We start from the raw sequence: 16,012 nt of genomic DNA, 5'->3' as shown, positions 1-16,012 counted from the left end.
TAAATGCAGATCTCAGGCAGGTGTGCTAATATCTTCCGAATAATGCAACGTTATTTCGAGAGATCTATGAATAATCACATCTTTTCATTAACTTTTTTCTTTATTTTTAAGCTATTCTGTTATATCCAATTAAGACACACGTATAAACAAAAATAAAGAACAGGACAAAACTGTATGCATAGTATTCTATTAAACATTAGCTTTAATGGCATCTATTGCATGTAATATGTGAGCTGCAGCAGACCGTCATGAGGCGATACATACAGAGGCGCAGTTACACGTCTGTCCACTAGATGGCGATCTATGAGAGATGTCAGTTAACAGCCAGGTCCCTTACGTCACTTCCTCTTCCTCTTCCTTGTCCTTGGTGGTTGCAGCATCTTCGCTGTTCGGGATAAACACATGGCTAAACTAAGCAAAGAGACCAAACAGCGGCTGCAGCAGCTGTTCCAGTGCGGCCAGTTTGTCATCCGATGGGGTTTCATCCCGACCGTGTTGTACCTCGGTCAGTATCCGAACAGGAGCAGGAGCAAACGGCGGGCTCAGAAGATATGCTTTGCTAACATTAGCCAGTTAGCTTAGCACATTAGCCTTCAACTAGGAGCTACCTTTCAATAGGTTTTTAGTAGTAGTAGTTGGTTATAACTTTGAATTATTATAGCTAATGATCAGCACCCTTTATAGAAACAAAGTATAACAACATGGTTTCCAGTGCTGATTTAGTTGTATTAGTAATATATAATTGGTTATGTAGCATGTATGTAACGTTATAGCATGTATGTCTTCCAAATAGGCAGTAGACCTTAAGTGGCTCCCTCTGGAGAAGTAGTATAATGCATGTGATGTAATGCATGAGGATGGTGTGTGTGTGTGTGTGTGTGTGTGTGTGTGTGTGTGTGTGTGTGTGTGTGTGTGTGTGTGTGTGTGTGTGTGTGTGTGTGTGTGTGTATATATAGTGAAAGTCATGATTACGTGGGAAAACTGCTGAATCACTGAAGTGAATCTAAATTGCCCATGAAAGCAAGCTATGGTGATTATTAGATATTTACTAGCATGTGAGAGAGGGAGAGCTATTTAGTTCCCACCTGCTTGGATCAAAAATGTCAAAACCTGCTGACCTCGAAGTGCTTGGACTTACAAGAGGAACATTTTAAAACCAAAACCTGCCTGTTTAGCTTGTATATTAGTGTGAAATGTCTGGGGCACTAAAATATCTGGTTGTGGGTTTTTGGGGTAAAGATGGGGAAGTTGAGACTTCACAGCCGGTGGAGTTGCCATCTGAGTGAATCTTCTCTGACTTCACCATATTGGAAACACCAACGCTGATGTCATACTTTCTCCCCTCTCGTTTTTCCTCCATTTCTTAAGCTTTTTTTGCATGCATTTCCCCTTGCAACTCACGTACAACTTTAGGGCAGAATTCTCCTAAATTTGAACATGTCATTTCCCGTTCTTGTTCCACGAACATCTGAATAATGCTGCGTATGTCAACCAATCATGATCTTATAGTGTTGAAACAACTTTTTTATTAATCGGTAGGTTGTAGGTTTCCGCTTTTCTGTTGTGAGGACATGAAGGTTTAAATTGACCCCTAATAATAGAGTTCAACAGTTAATCAGACATGTCAGCCTCCGTTCTGGGAATTGTTATTTTTCTTTAATTAATTGATGAATCAAAAAAACAAAACATTTTCAAATAATTTGCTGTAGTGAAAGTTTTGGGGCTTAGTAAGGCGAGGCTTTTTTTGTCTTCTAGGAATCATCTTTTTCTCAAGATTCATAGTTTATTTTTATGTATGAAACTTGACTTACTAGAAATTCTAGGGAAATGAGAATGTTTTCCTTTCTGTGCGTGTGCGAGGTGACTGCTGTGAGTCAGATGTGGTAGTTGTGAGAGTTCTCTGGTGCAATGATGCTGTTAAATTAATCTGAAGTGTGTTGTAATGACCTAGTGAACTTGCTAGTTCATCCAGCAGTGACCGGATACACCCAACTGTCGAGGGAGATGTTTGCTGTTTAATTGTTTTTAGTGCATTGACACGCATTTAAAATGTGTTTTTTTTTCAAGCTGTGGGCCATAATATATAGTTTATAAGCCAGTTATTGTTCTATACTAGATGCTTGCAGCGAGTCTCAATAAGCTCCTATGGATGAAATGTATTCTGTTTTAACTGTGTCACACATTTATTCTTTTCTAAAATGTAAAACCCATTGCTTCAATTCTTCATTGTTTTGATTTCTAGGTTTCAAACGAGGAGCAGATCCAGGAATGCCTGAACCTACAGTCTTAAGGTAAGGACAGATGGGTGTGAGGTTTGTGCTTCCTGTCGAATCATATTTGGGGTTTCCGAATGCTGTGGATCTGATCAGTTTTGCGCCACAGTAACGCATTTCCTTTAGTCGTGGAATAGTTGGGCTGTCTGTCAACTAGTCGTACAAGTTGTTTTAATAACTGGCAGCAAAGCAAGTTAAAAACCTAATGAATTAAATTAAATTAACACAAGATAAGAAATTGAAAACAAAGAATTATGTAAAAACAGAAAACTCTCGGGTGTCGTTTTCTTTCTGCTATGTTGGTTATATTAAAGTTCTGTATGAACTGTGGAGCTTGAGGAGTCTAGTTGAACCTTTTTATTGTTCTTTTCTGTAGTTTGCTTTGGGGCTAAGGAACGTCTCTGTACAGCCGGCGGGCCCCTCCCCTCATCGAGACCATGTGACCCACCTGTCATTGGAAATCCAGGAAATGGAGGTGTTTCCCTTCCCTTTCCATAAATCATACTGTACCATGTGCAGTCATACTGTTTATAGCCACACATACAGTAGATGTATGGATAGAAGATATTTGGATTAACAAACTGGAATCAAGACTTCGTCCTTGAAGATATTCAGTGTTGACTGGACTGTCGGTATTTTGTTGGGAATGTGTGACAGCGATGTCTGGTTATACCATTCATTCCATGTTTTCCTCTTTTTATTTGTAATTTAAGATGTCTGACAATAAATCAACTAAGAAATATCACTTGTCTTTATTACCAGGAGTCATGTTGATGCTTTTTTTTGATTGATTGAAAAGATTATGAAAGATCTTGCAGAAAATCGGTGATGTCAATGGTTTGGGGGAAATCCTAGTTTCAAAATGTGTTGCAACTCTTTAATGACATGAAATGTGTGAAATGTTGGAATGAAGAAACTTGTTTCTTATCGAAACAGATGATTTTTTATTTCAGAATCAGTAGAAAATATCCCTTCCAATCACTTATTGGTTCAAAACAGCTCTTTGCATTGTTGTTAAATCGACAGCAAATTTAGTTGAATAATAAATGTAAAATAAATTAACAGTTCTGTAAGTATAAAATCATTGTTCATAAAGGTAAATGATACAATTCATGCCAAATTGCAGTCCTAACAATGTTGCACAAGTAATATTGTCACAATATAAATTAATCAAGTTCAATGCAAGAAACTTACAATCATGGATTTTCCTATGATTAATAAATAACACTTTTCATCAAGTATAAATAGTTTAAATAAGTTTTGCAATATTGGTTGATTTACACACTGCTACATTTAAAAATAAACACTTGATTGTGAGAACATCACCCAATTTCCCTGAGGTATTCCCTCGTAACTGATTTTAAATCGTTCACCGTTTGGTTATAGAAGCTGAAAGTTGCCAATACTCTCGTTGGCCATACTTCCTCTGGTCTTCTCCTTTTTAGTAATCACTCTTTTGCCATTAAGGAGGAAGAAGTGGAGCTGGCGCAGAATGCTGTGTGCGGTCATCTTTCTCTGGAAAGTGTTGGGGTTTTCGAGGTCCTTCAGCAGCTGCACCTCCTGAATGCTGGTCAGCGCTGTGACCTGGCTAGGGTTCCTCATCTGAGGGGCAGAAGTGACCGCTGTATCATAATAATAAACCTACGATGTAGTCCAATCTATCACCAAGGCACTTACAAGAAGACATTCACGCAAAAAAAAGAAAATCAAGACTTCTTTGAATGAGCTTTAACCAGTGGTGGGATGTAACTTAGTATATTTACTTAATTATTGAGCTTAAGTCTTGAGGTACTTCAACTCAACTACATTTGTTTTCCAGCTATAGTTACTAGTAACTTTGCACATTACACACAAAACTTACAAAGCATTGTTAAACTACTCAACAGTATACAAAGTATATAGACCATGGCCAGCTACAGCAGTGAAACACGACAATTGAATCAGTAACAATAACCCAATAATGTAATACATAATGAGTTCTTTATGATAATACTTTTTTGCTTTAGTCAAGTGTTGAATGCAGGAATTGATGGAGTTTTTTTTACAGTGTGGTAATGCTACTTTTACTTGAGTACAGATCTAAATAGTATTTCCACCACTGGCTATAACAAAGATGATAAACAGAAGAGCCAGTTGAAAAACAATTACATGAAGACAATAGCAGGACTTATACAAATGCCACCATTGTGAATTAATATAGCTACACATTGAAATGTAGGAGGAGACGCACCTTTTCTTTGGTCAGGTTGATCAGGAGGTTGCTGTAGTATTTGGCCTCTGAGCAGATCAAGCTGCTGGGATACTCCTTCTCCACATGCTTGAGAAGAACCTTGTAAATAAGCAGGCCGTGGACCATCCTGCGGAGACAAGCCTCCTGGAGAGAGGAAAGGAAATGACTGTTAGTGCCCAATTTAACCCCATCACGCAGTATCAGTGAAACACAGAGGGAGGAGACTTACCTTGCTGAAGTTGGAGTAAGGGCAGCGTGCTGGAAGTGAGGAGATTTTGTAGCTCCCAAGAAAATCATATTTCACCTCATTGTGGAATTCATCTTCAAACTGATAGAGGGGAAATGAGGGAAGAGAGTAAGACACCAGTCAGTCTACACAAATGACTTGGTAAAACATGTAAGGACGTCTCTCATGTAAGAAACTAACATAGTTCAGTGTCATTCCTGGAAGATGTAGGCTTACCTCCTTCTGGTGGCGGCTGGTTGCACCAAGGATCGAGTCCCAGACCGGGGAGTCGCTCAGTAGGTCAGAGGGGCCCATCTCCTCACCTGAGGTGTCTCCTGCCGGAATGTCGGTGGGCGCATCTTCAACAGGAGCCCCGAGAGCGCACAGCATCATTGCACAGAGCAAATACGCATCTGCGGAGAGGAAAAGCGTCAAAGACTGAACGACTGAATCAAAAAAAATAAAGAAACATGTGCACCACACAGGCTGCTAATCACTTACTGAGTTGAGAGGGCATGTTGCGCTGCTGGGAAGCACTTGTTGAGTTTCCACTGTTGCTGAGGGCTGCCAGTGCTTGAAGGAGTTGCTTTTGGCTTTGCGATGAGATGTCATTTTATATTCGTCTGGAGGGATTTCCCAACACCTCCATGCAACAGGCACGGAATTAATAGTTTGCGTCAAGCATCCGGTGGTTGATGGTGATTTTGTTGAAGCTGGAAGGAGATTCCATCATCAAAATGAGCAGCGGAAGCTGGAGTTCAATGTAGGCATACAATCGGATTTGACTCCTTTCTCGCTAGTTAACATTACATGATCAACTGCGAAGTCATTATTTTAATAATTTAAACAACAATAAAGCACTTTTCAAACACACACTCGGTATTGACTTAAAAAACAATCCCTGTGATATTTTAAGATAAGTAATTTAAAGGGAAAGTCCACTCACAACCAATCATTTGCATAAGATTATTCCCAAAAAATAAAAACGAGGTGGTAAAATCAGTATAAATAAAATAAATACCCGGTGACGAGAAGTCGAATTTATTAATTATATGTCCTATATGGCTTTAAAACAATGACTTATGCTTGACCTTGCAACTACTAAATGTTTGAAGGAGTCATTAAAAAAACAAAAAAGATAAATTAAAAAGCTGAGAAAACCCAAAGATATTATATTTTAAAAGTATTATTTATGTTGTATATAGCCTAATAATTATATTATAAAAAAGTTACATATAATTTACATTTCAACACTGGCTATATACTCTAAACAGCTCACATCTGTGCAGTTTTTCGACACACCTGAGTCTTAACAAGGAGTCAAGGGTCAGTTTATAATATACAGTACATGTACGGGTGCAGTGATGAACTAAAGCAAACATGGACATGTTTTGCTGGCCTGCTGAATCACATATTGTTCAGAGAAAAAGTGTTAAACAACTTAAGTTATCCATTCGGTTCTTGCTTGTGATTCCATGACACTCTTTTGAAAAATGCAGAATATCAAATGTTATTATTGTAGCCTATTAGAGTCTCAGTTGCATGTAATACAATTTCAGTTTTAGCTATTCAAGATAGTAAGTCATGCTGAACACTGTCAGCTCTTAAATATGTATTACATCTAAAGAACATTCTCACTTTGTGATTAATCACAGCCATGTTACAAGTTACGGGATCTACTCACTTGAAGCGACCGCACAGCTTGGTTTGCTTGGTTTAAATGCTAATAATTATATCATGTCATCTTGTAATCCTTATTTATATCAAACAATATAAGTTAGCATTTTTACATTGTGCCTGGTGCTTTTGAAACAGCTGTGTTAATGCCTCAGCAAATAAAAATAAAACACTTATATAGTTTATTTAATAAGAGACATCTGTATGACTAGTGTACATATTATCTGGTACGCCTTATACACACCTCCAGTTCATGCCAGATATTTTTATAAAGACGCTTTTGATTTGTATATACCATGGGCTATCACTGTACCATTTTCCACCATGCACGGACTACTTCTTCCTGGATGTGACCCTGCAAGCAGCAGGAGGGTTTCTCATCCGCCTCCCTTTCCTGGAAGGCTCTCCCTGCTGTGATAGTAGACGGAAACACTAAAATGTGTTTTTTTTAATCCTATTCTTATCAAGTTGTTCCATGATAAAAAAATAAAATAAAGTAAAAAAGCATGTCAATATCCAGGATATTCTACAGTAAGTCATCTTTATGTGGAACTTGGCTGGGATATGACGCTCAGTAATGTACTAAAATATGACCCTAACCTGGATATGAGTCTGTGCTTCATGTGTATGGTATGCCAATTGCTCACACACATTTCTTTCCTGGAATAACTTGAAAGAGAATCAAAGGGAAGAGTTTAAACATATGTTTTCATAACATTTTCAAATACTAATTACTTGCTAACTACCTTCCATTCAATTCAATTCAGGATTGCAACATGTGTGATGCTTTGTAATCAAAATATTTAATTTGTTATAATCCCCCCAATCTACTATTTTTGATAAGTAACTTCCCCTCGTGTCTATTAAGATTACTCATGGGGAATCCTTCTGGAGAACTCACAAATGGAGTTATAAATAGCAGTAACCTACGTACTAGTCGAGCCGGTTCGTGTCCACTTTTGATCAGGGAGTGTTTTTGTACTTTCAGTGGACAATTTGAGACTTTAGAATAGCTCAGTGGTTGCAGAGTCCGAGGTTATTGGGAAGTGCTGATCCTGTACATTCTCGCCGAAGAGCTCAAGACACACTTTCAGTTTTCTCTCTGGTATTGCAAGGTTTTGAATAAAACATCTATTCCAATTCTGATACTTCAATGCATTAATGTGCATTCATGAATGTAATGTATGTGTGATTATTGGGCTCAGTTCTCTTGTTTGGGAAGAAAGTCTTAGTGAGCTGGATGACTGTCATTTCTGCTTTTTGTTTGGGACCAAATTAATTTATTGTCTTCTACATTACATAGTTGATACAGAGACTTCCCTTTTAAGTCAGATACACCCTTAGAATACTACATTTATTATTCCTAAAAAATGAATGAACACAGATAAAGCAACCTTTTACTCAATTGTAAATTCTCAGTGCATGGCATTTGTACGTGTGTGTGTGTGTGTGTGTGTGTGTGTGTGTGTGTGTGTGTGTGTGTGTGTGTGTGTGTGTGTGTGTGTGTGTGTGTGTAATGTTAGCAACATACTTCTCTACTTTGTTACTTTGCATTTTAAAAAGGGGCTTAACACTAAGAAGCTTGGAGTGAACGCACTTTATGATTCACTGCATGTTTCTTTCTCAAAGAGTGGTTCTCTCACAAAATACACAAAGAAATGTGTTCGGAACTTTCTTCCAAGTTGAAAATATCTTCTATTTTTAAGATGATTAAAAAAACAAAAACGTTTTCTTCATCATCATTGTTATGTGCCTCGGGGAACCTAGACACAACATGCAGTGTGACTCCCCACTCTTCCCACTTCAAGGAAAGGCCAGCGACACTCAATCCAAAGTCAGCAGTTTTTATTTAACTTCAGAGGCGAGAAATGCCTCAAGCAACATTCACTAAACAGAACCCTGAACTTCCCTAACAAAAAAAAAGGAAAGTTAAACAAAAGACTAACCTGAGCTCCCACATCAGAAACAAGAGCAACAGTAAACACAAAGGGCTTCTCGTGTGCAAAAGTTAAAGTGACAGCAGAACATTTAAATAGGACAGCAATCACAAGTTTAAGTGGATTTAATCACAACAACAAACATATCAAATGGCCTTCTGAAAAACACGACTTACACACAAATCTCAGAACACACTAATAATGGCTCCCTGTAGGCTGCGGCTCAAAAGGGACGGATGAAATCAGGACGCAGCAATTAAGTGGAATGGTTCAATCACCAGGCACCACCTGTTTCACCAACACACACTCACACACGCGCACACACTCTGACTAATCAAACCCACAAAACAATCTCACCTTAAGGTCCAATTAGCTGTCCAGAGCTTTCAATCATATGACATGCTCTTTATCAGCAGAGGGAGATGTTCCCCAAGGTTGTGAACACAATTTTAAAGTCCTCAAAGTGCTCTAAGAAAATGCAGACTTCTGCTAATGAAGACCATGTGAAATGACCGGAAGCCCCAAAGCAAATGGACGTTGACGTGAGATTGTTTTGTCAAATACAGAAGCTGCACAGTATGAATCCAAGATTGCTGATTGGGGGTCATTCTATGTCATAAGAATTATACATTTATAATATTACAAACCACACAGACTTCCCATATCTGTGTCTAAAAAACAAATAGTCCATAGATTGAGTCCAGCAACAATCTGTTTCTCAAAGCAGCAATCTGCTATAAAGAAACAACAGATCGTTGTTGGACACGGTTCAATCTATGAATCATTTAAAAATCAATTCAATACATTTTTAATCATTATATTGTCAAAGTGTTGATTTGTGTAGTGTAGTGCGAGCCGGTCGTTATTGAGAAAATAACCTTTACACACTGCCGTTATTTTAACAAACCAAGTCACTCAGATGAGACCACCACGCACCTGAAATGGCCACATCATCTGAAGGTGAGTGGACTCTATCAAGCTGACATCTTCACAATACATAGAACAGTGTCTGCATCCAAAGAGAAACAATCATAACGTACAGACATTTTGAGAAGATTGCTCAATTTCCCTCATTTCCTTCGGTAGAGACACTCCTTTTATTATCATTACTGACGTGTGTGTTAAAACATCAGAACATCATAACTCATATGTCAATGAACTGCTTTAACTATATTCAGGTTCAACACGGCAGAGAGGATTAATGCTGATTACATCTTTTGAAACATTATTCATTCGTACCAGTCCATCTGGCTTCCCTCCAAGTTTCCACGACAGTGTTTTAGTTCCTCTCTTGCTTCCACTGAAAGTCTTGAGTAAGTCAGGGAGGGATGAAACTGGATGCAGTACGCTGTCCACCAAGGTTCATGTGTCTGCATGTGCATATATATTAAGAAATCGAGTATTTTCACTTATTTTATTTGCTTGCATCAGTTATATAAGAGATCATTTAATGCCCATATGGATCCATTTAACTTCCCACTTTCCTTTCCCCTCCAATCTCTTCAAAGACAACCCCATCTTAATAAAAACCCTATATCATAATATGATGTTTGTTTATAATGTTTGGGAGATTTAATAAAACATCATGTGTATACACATATTGCATAAGATGTATGTGACACTGCATATAGTAGAGCACAACAAATATAAACTAAACGAAACTGGATATGGATGCAAACATGACCAGAGTTCCCCTAAATTTGAGTTTCATTGATAATGAAAGAACAAAAAAAGGGTTATATTTAGACACTTTTTCTTGACTCAGGGTTTAACTAATACAGTAAAAACCTTCTATCACAGTTTATTTAATGATATCAAAAGTATATCATGATATTGGACAGTACATTTTCTAGGAAGTTGAGTTGAGAAACCATTTATAGTAATAACTGGGAATGTCTGAAAGTCCTGAAATTCCATTATTTGCAACATTGGCCAATTATTTTACTTTCCTTTATTTAGAATCCCTATTAGTTTTTACCGCAGTAACGACTATTCTTCCTGAGGTCCACATAAAAGACAAGACAAGACATTCAAAAAAGACATCTTGACAATCCACAATGTCAACAAAACCAAATGAAATAAAAATAAATAAGAGGAAGTGAGTAGATCTCTTGCATTCGTAATGTCACCCCAACAGTACATGAGTAAATCAAATAATAGATATAGTTAAATAGGTGTATAAAAGTCTACAACAAAGTTCTCAAGTCAACTAGAACTTAACTTAATGTGTGTTAGTAGGAACCGTTTATATGCAGTCAATCTGGGGGTCTGGGGCCCCTGGGGGGGGGGGAGCAGCCTGCCATGCCTGGATGATAATCCAATTTTTGTCATTAGACATGGCCGGATATAGAAGTTATATAATAGAGATACAGCCTTGAGAAGTAACCGATGTAATGGACTGGATGTGCCGCTGATACATAGCTGATCAAAGCAACGAGTTAGCCTTTTTATCAATAGAAATAAATAAATGAATATCAGATCAGGTGCAATGATCAAAAAATATATATGTTGAATTGTTGTGTAAAGTCGCACACAACTCTCTGTGGTTGAAAGTGCAGCTGGAGGATTGAAAAGTGTTTTTTGTGCTCTCTCTAAAATAAAAGAGTCTTCACTGAAATATGTGAGCACTCGTTTCTCTCTAAACTCTGTACTCCCACCTTCCCCCAGGTATCCTCTTGTGCACAGTGTCTGATCTGAATTGTTCAACGCCAGCGTCCCTCGTCACAATGCTTTGAAATCACTCAAGGCCTGCACTTAACAATGTGAAGGCATAAGAGGTTAAAAATAAAGTCTGAACTTCAGTCTGCAGTTCACCATGATCACTGCTAGATGGCAATCATGCAGCATATATGATGCGAGGCAAGCGTTCAGTCTTCTCTGGAAGGGTGACATCCTGAGGCATCAGTATGGAGGACTGTTCTGTGCTTTTCCCACGCAGTACAGCAATAATATATAACGCTCACATTGAACAGAATTAGCTTGAGGGCCTCTGTAGACATGGCAGTGTGTGTTTGGACTTGCATTTGACTGTATGCACATATGAATACCTTAGTATATATGATTTACTGTGGACTATGTGAAGTATTTATCATCTAATGGCTTTTTAATTGTCTCAGCAGGAATGGATCTGTATCGCCCTGAAGTCCATTAAAACTTTCTTCCATGTTTGGAAGCAAAAGTTTTAATCTCATCTCATATGTTGCCCTCCGGTGCTGGTTCATATAGTTTTTTGGCTTCATACACTAACGTGCTCATATCAATGTTTGGCAGGCATAAACCGACAGTGAGCTAAATGCTAACGCCAGCGTGCTAACATGGTCACAAAGACGATGCTAATAGCTGGTGTTTGGAGGGTTTGATGCTTGTAATGTTCATCTTAGTTTAATATAATAACATTTGTCAGGTCACGTCAGGGTATCATCAAAGTCAATAGGGTTCATCCTCTGGGGACCTTTAATGTTTGTCCAAAATGTCATTGCTATCCATCAAATAGTTGACATATTCCAGTCTAGCTAGCATGGCTGAAAAAGCATTTTTGTAATGTCTGTCATGCTCTAAAGGGCAGTGCAGTTAGCGAACACTGCATATAGCTCTTTCATGATGTGAGCCTTGCTTCTTTTCTTTTATATGTGACCTTATCTGTCACATTGTGTTATAGTTTCTTCTTCATTTTAGTATGGCAGTCCTCTCCTCACTATTTTTTTAATTCAGATTCTGCTCTGTTTGCTTCGCTCTTCTCAGTTTCTTCTTTCCTGTCTTGTCATCGCTGCTCAGCTGGTTTCTCACCCATCACTCTCTCCACTCCTCTCCATCCTCCCCTTCTCTCTAAGGCCACCGTGTTCTTGCCTCTTCTTCTCTCTCCCTTCCTTCGGCACTTATTTTTCTTCAATTGGAAGACAGAGAGCTCCATAAGAAAGGAGAGGAATTGTATCTATGCTCGGTCCGCCAGAGGCACTCTTCAATATTTAATCAAGAGTGCATTTGTTTGAAGAGAGCTCTGAATATGTGTGTGAGTGAGTGATAAAGAGAGATATCTGACCATGTGTGTGTGGATACGGTATTTGTATGCAGGAGGGAGGCAGAAGAAAGTGTGCATATTTGCGTGTGTGGTGACAGTTTTGGGATGAAAGTCTTTCTCAAGTCCTATGGTAATTGGTTTACTATCTCTCTCTCTCTCTCTCTCTCTCTCTCTCTCTCTCTCTCTGTTCCGGGCCCCTTGTTCTTCTCGCGCTTTCTTTCCCCATCTCCTTCCTTACTTCACTCCCCCTCCCCCTATAATCCATTCTCCCTGTGCATCATTATGTAACCCTGGTGTACTGTATAGTACCGTGTGTGCACTACTACTGTATGTAGGGCTCATTCATTCAAATGCTGTACTATCAGGCTTATTTAATTTAGCTGTGTGTGCATATGCGACTATGTGTGTGTGTGTGTGTGTGTGTGTGTGTGTGTGTGTGTGTGTGTGTGTGTGTGTGTGTGTCTGTGTGTGTGTCTGTGTGTGTGTGTGTATCAGCGGCTGGTCTCAGTAGTCCCCAGGGACCGCAGAGCAGCATATTTCATCATCCTCCAGACTCGGCACAAGAAAACCCAAAGTCCCCTCCTCTTCTTTTGCTTCTTCAGCAATTCAGCAAACACTGAGTGTTTTTTTTATTTCCTTCTTTTACTTTCAGGCATCTGCTGGTGCTTAAAGTGTAAAATAAATTCTGTTGCTTTCTTTAGATTTACTGGAGAGCTATTGAAGTTACGAGTCATATGCTGTGTAGACTAACTCCTAACTGAGGTCCTTTGAAAGTTAACTTCTGGACACATGTACGATGCCAATTCCAGGGATTAAATTTAAATGTCCAATGGCTTTGTTTATTTTAGTGCATACAAAGATCTTCAGTGGCATGTCAGGCAGCATTTCCCTCAACAGTAATATCTTCTCCTTCAGCGCCGTCCACCAGAGCTGAGGCAGCTATCTGCACAATGATCTGAAAAATAAATAATGGGTTTGGTTCCTTCTCAGTAACTGTAACAGTACCTCTACTTGAGCACTTTGGCAGATTATTGCCTACAGGAGGTCAGACATGAGGCTTTTGTTCTGCCGAGTATAGATCACAAACCGATTTGAAACAAAGTTTTCAGGATCTTTAACAACTATCAATGCTTTCTTCCTCTCTTAACCCACTACACTTTTTTTTGACATGTTCAACACAATGGATTTCAAAATAAAGTAACTCAACATGCTTGTGTGTACATTGTTCCAGCCCAGTACAGTTCTGTTATCACTGTTTTCATCAGTGTTCATTCAAATGCTGTATTATTGAGTTTATCTGATTTCGACAACATCACGGGTGCCCCGGTAAATAAAATAAAAACTTTTGATAATGTGTTCCAAACACAGCAGACATGCCATTCTATACGTATTATGGAATGACTGCGTGACTACAAATACTTGATTTAATCAAAGGTCTAAAGTCAAATAAACTAATGTTAGTCTTGTTTAAACTGTAAGCATTATGCCACTCATGCAGCCCTCTGAATCTGACAACTAAGACAGAAAACAATATCAGTGACAACAGCTTTCTTGTGTTGAACACTACACTAACACAAGGTGATCACAGGCAGTGACGAAGAGTCAGTAGAGAGTGAAACCTGATGCATCATTCACACTGTATGGACTTTCAGATTTTGTTAAGAGGCAGAAGCACTTTATTAATCACTCATTGGGGAAATCCATTGTTGTCATTCATTACACACATAGACCTGAAATCCACACACACACACACACACACACACACACACACACACACACACACACACACACACACACACAGGACCTTATTGTAGAGATGTCAGAGTGAAGAGGCTGCCACATAGTTGGAGCTCCAAGCAGTTAGAGGTCAGGAACTGGCACCTCTCTAGCTAACAGTCCACTATCCATACCGCTGTCTGTGCGGGAATAGACGCCGTCACCCTCCGGTTTGAAGCCGAGTCCCTCACGACTGAGTTACTGCCGTCCAATAAGTTAGTGTGTGATGTCAGTATTATCATAGGAAAAGTGACACTGACAAGTATTGAGAGTGAGAAAAAAAGTAATAATTGTGTGTTTCTGTGTTGAGTATAGTATAGATAGTATAGTATAGAGCACAGCTCTGTTCCTCTCCCTCATCTGAGTCTGAATTCAGCACCAAACTTGCATTTAACATGTTAATGGATGAAATGTTTCAGCTAGCTTTTGATCTAAACAACAATAACGTGTGTTCGAGTGTGTCTGTATGTTTGTGTGTTATTCAGCTGCTAAACAGTGTGGTGGGCCATTACATCTGACAGCAATGGTGTTGGTATAATCTGAGTCCCTGAAAGGGGCCAATTATCCCAGATTACGAGTCCTATTAGGAAAGCAGACTCGACATCTGAGTTATACAACTGAACCCACTGCACTCAAACTGAACTCTGCTCAGATGTATGTCATCTGGAGTATCAAACTCAGATCCGCTTGGATCTACTGAATTTAAATGAATTCTCTTTCAGATCATCTTCACTTGTAGTCTTTAATCAAATGTAATGCACTTTCCCCAACAGAGCTCCCACACACTGACACTCTGAGGCTGCTCTTTGTTTACTTTTGGAAATTTGAGCCAGGTAATGTGGTGACGTAGCCCTACCGAGTGCCTCCTGCTTATTTTTTCTTCCCCCCAGGCTATTATCTTTAGAGGTGTAGCCTACGATATAAATAAACATTAACATTATACTAACATGCCAACTGCACCAGCACAACAGTTAATATATAATGTTAGACTGGTCAGAGAATGAAAGGTGGAAGTGATGCAATGTTTCTATGCACCTGTGACCCCCCCCCCTGGCCCACCCACACACACACACACACACACACACACACATCAACCTGATAGTACTGAGGAGTAGTACGCGCGAGCCATTGGATGGAGCAGCAGCGTCGCTTGCTGCGGAATACATTCAGTAGGTGTAGTAGTGCAGTTTTGGTTGCAGATGCAGGTCGTTGAGTGTGTGCGCGAGGTGGGGGGAAATGGCGAACGGGCGCGGGCGGCGGTGCACCTTGTAAGGATACATTAAACTCCCGGAGCGGTGGCAGGCGGTAGCTCGAGGACAGACAGGAGAAGGAGAGGAACCATGGAGGACTCGGAGCCCGCAGAGGACGGCTTGCTCGCGGGTTTGCGATGGAACCGGAGTGCACGAGACCAGGCTCAACTCAAACACAAAATCCGGGATTTGCCAGGTCTACTCAAGCACGGGCTGCACCTGCGGAAGAAGAGCGTGAGTATTTCAAACCGACCGCTGACTGACTGACTGTCCGTCCTTCCGTGTTTTATGTTTTTGATGAACGTTAGCAACGGCTGACTTTATCTTTGCAACCGTGAGTGTTCTGCGCCGCGAGGCTGTTTTGTAACCTCGTCACGACTCAGGTGTTTTCATTTTGTTACAAGCGTTACTGTCGCAGAGGCAGTGTGTGCGTGAGTGCGCGCGTGCTACATCTATAATAACTAGAATTGCTTTTGGACACCATACCTTCACACTCCGGTAGTCAAGGCAACACTACCACCCCCCCAACAATTTCACTACACACGCACCTACATGCATACACTAAGAAATACACACTCTTAAATACTGTATATATATATATATATATATATATATATATATATAT

General features: G+C 39.5%; 3 protein-coding genes across 3 annotated transcripts in view; 2 read left to right on the top strand and 1 right to left on the bottom strand.

Moving 5' to 3' along the window:
• Positions 1-342: 342 nt before the first annotated feature.
• tomm7 (translocase of outer mitochondrial membrane 7 homolog (yeast)) lies at positions 343-3,015 on the top strand. Its single transcript, XM_029442478.1, has 3 exons — positions 343-505; positions 2,243-2,291; positions 2,650-3,015. Exons 1-3 carry the CDS (start codon positions 403-405, stop codon positions 2,663-2,665), a joined length of 168 nt encoding a protein of 55 aa, XP_029298338.1. The 5' UTR covers positions 343-402; the 3' UTR covers positions 2,666-3,015.
• A 178-nt stretch (positions 3,016-3,193) lies between these two features.
• Positions 3,194-5,328, bottom strand: LOC115015308 (interleukin-6-like). Its single transcript, XM_029442477.1, has 5 exons — positions 5,231-5,328; positions 4,967-5,142; positions 4,733-4,831; positions 4,504-4,647; positions 3,194-3,875 (listed from the first exon to the last, which is right to left on the bottom strand). The coding sequence occupies exons 1-5, from the start codon at positions 5,244-5,246 to the stop codon at positions 3,654-3,656; spliced, it is 657 nt and encodes a 218-aa protein (XP_029298337.1). The 5' UTR covers positions 5,247-5,328; the 3' UTR covers positions 3,194-3,653.
• A 9,948-nt stretch (positions 5,329-15,276) lies between these two features.
• The window catches only part of rapgef5a (Rap guanine nucleotide exchange factor (GEF) 5a), a 36,932-nt gene continuing 36,196 nt past the window's right edge, over positions 15,277-16,012 (top strand). The window contains exon 1 of the mRNA XM_029443810.1: positions 15,277-15,621. Within this exon, the coding sequence (XP_029299670.1) occupies positions 15,478-15,621 (144 nt within the window). The 5' untranslated portion in view covers positions 15,277-15,477. The remainder of the gene's footprint in view (positions 15,622-16,012) is intronic.

Source organism: Cottoperca gobio, chromosome 11, assembly GCF_900634415.1.
Source record: "Cottoperca gobio chromosome 11, fCotGob3.1, whole genome shotgun sequence".
NCBI classification, from domain to species: Eukaryota; Metazoa; Chordata; class Actinopteri; order Perciformes; family Bovichtidae; genus Cottoperca; species Cottoperca gobio.
This window is presented reverse-complemented; position numbering and strand designations above follow the sequence as displayed.

What these genes read in the sequence shown, in the direction of transcription:
- tomm7 (XM_029442478.1), top strand. Translation starts at nt 403, where the DNA reads ATGGCTAAACTAAGCAAAGAGACCAAACAGCGGCTGCAGCAGCTGTTC. An exon ending in CCCGACCGTGTTGTACCTCG is followed by an intron (nt 506 to 2,242) that starts GTCAGTATCCGA and finishes TTTGATTTCTAG; the next exon opens with GTTTCAAACGAGGAGCAGAT.
- LOC115015308 (XM_029442477.1), bottom strand. An exon ending in CTTACTCCAACTTCAGCAAG is followed by an intron (nt 4,648 to 4,732) that starts GTAAGTCTCCTC and finishes TCCTCTCTCCAG; the next exon opens with GAGGCTTGTCTCCGCAGGAT. An exon ending in TCAACCTGACCAAAGAAAAG is followed by an intron (nt 3,876 to 4,503) that starts GTGCGTCTCCTC and finishes TCTGCCCCTCAG; the next exon opens with ATGAGGAACCCTAGCCAGGT.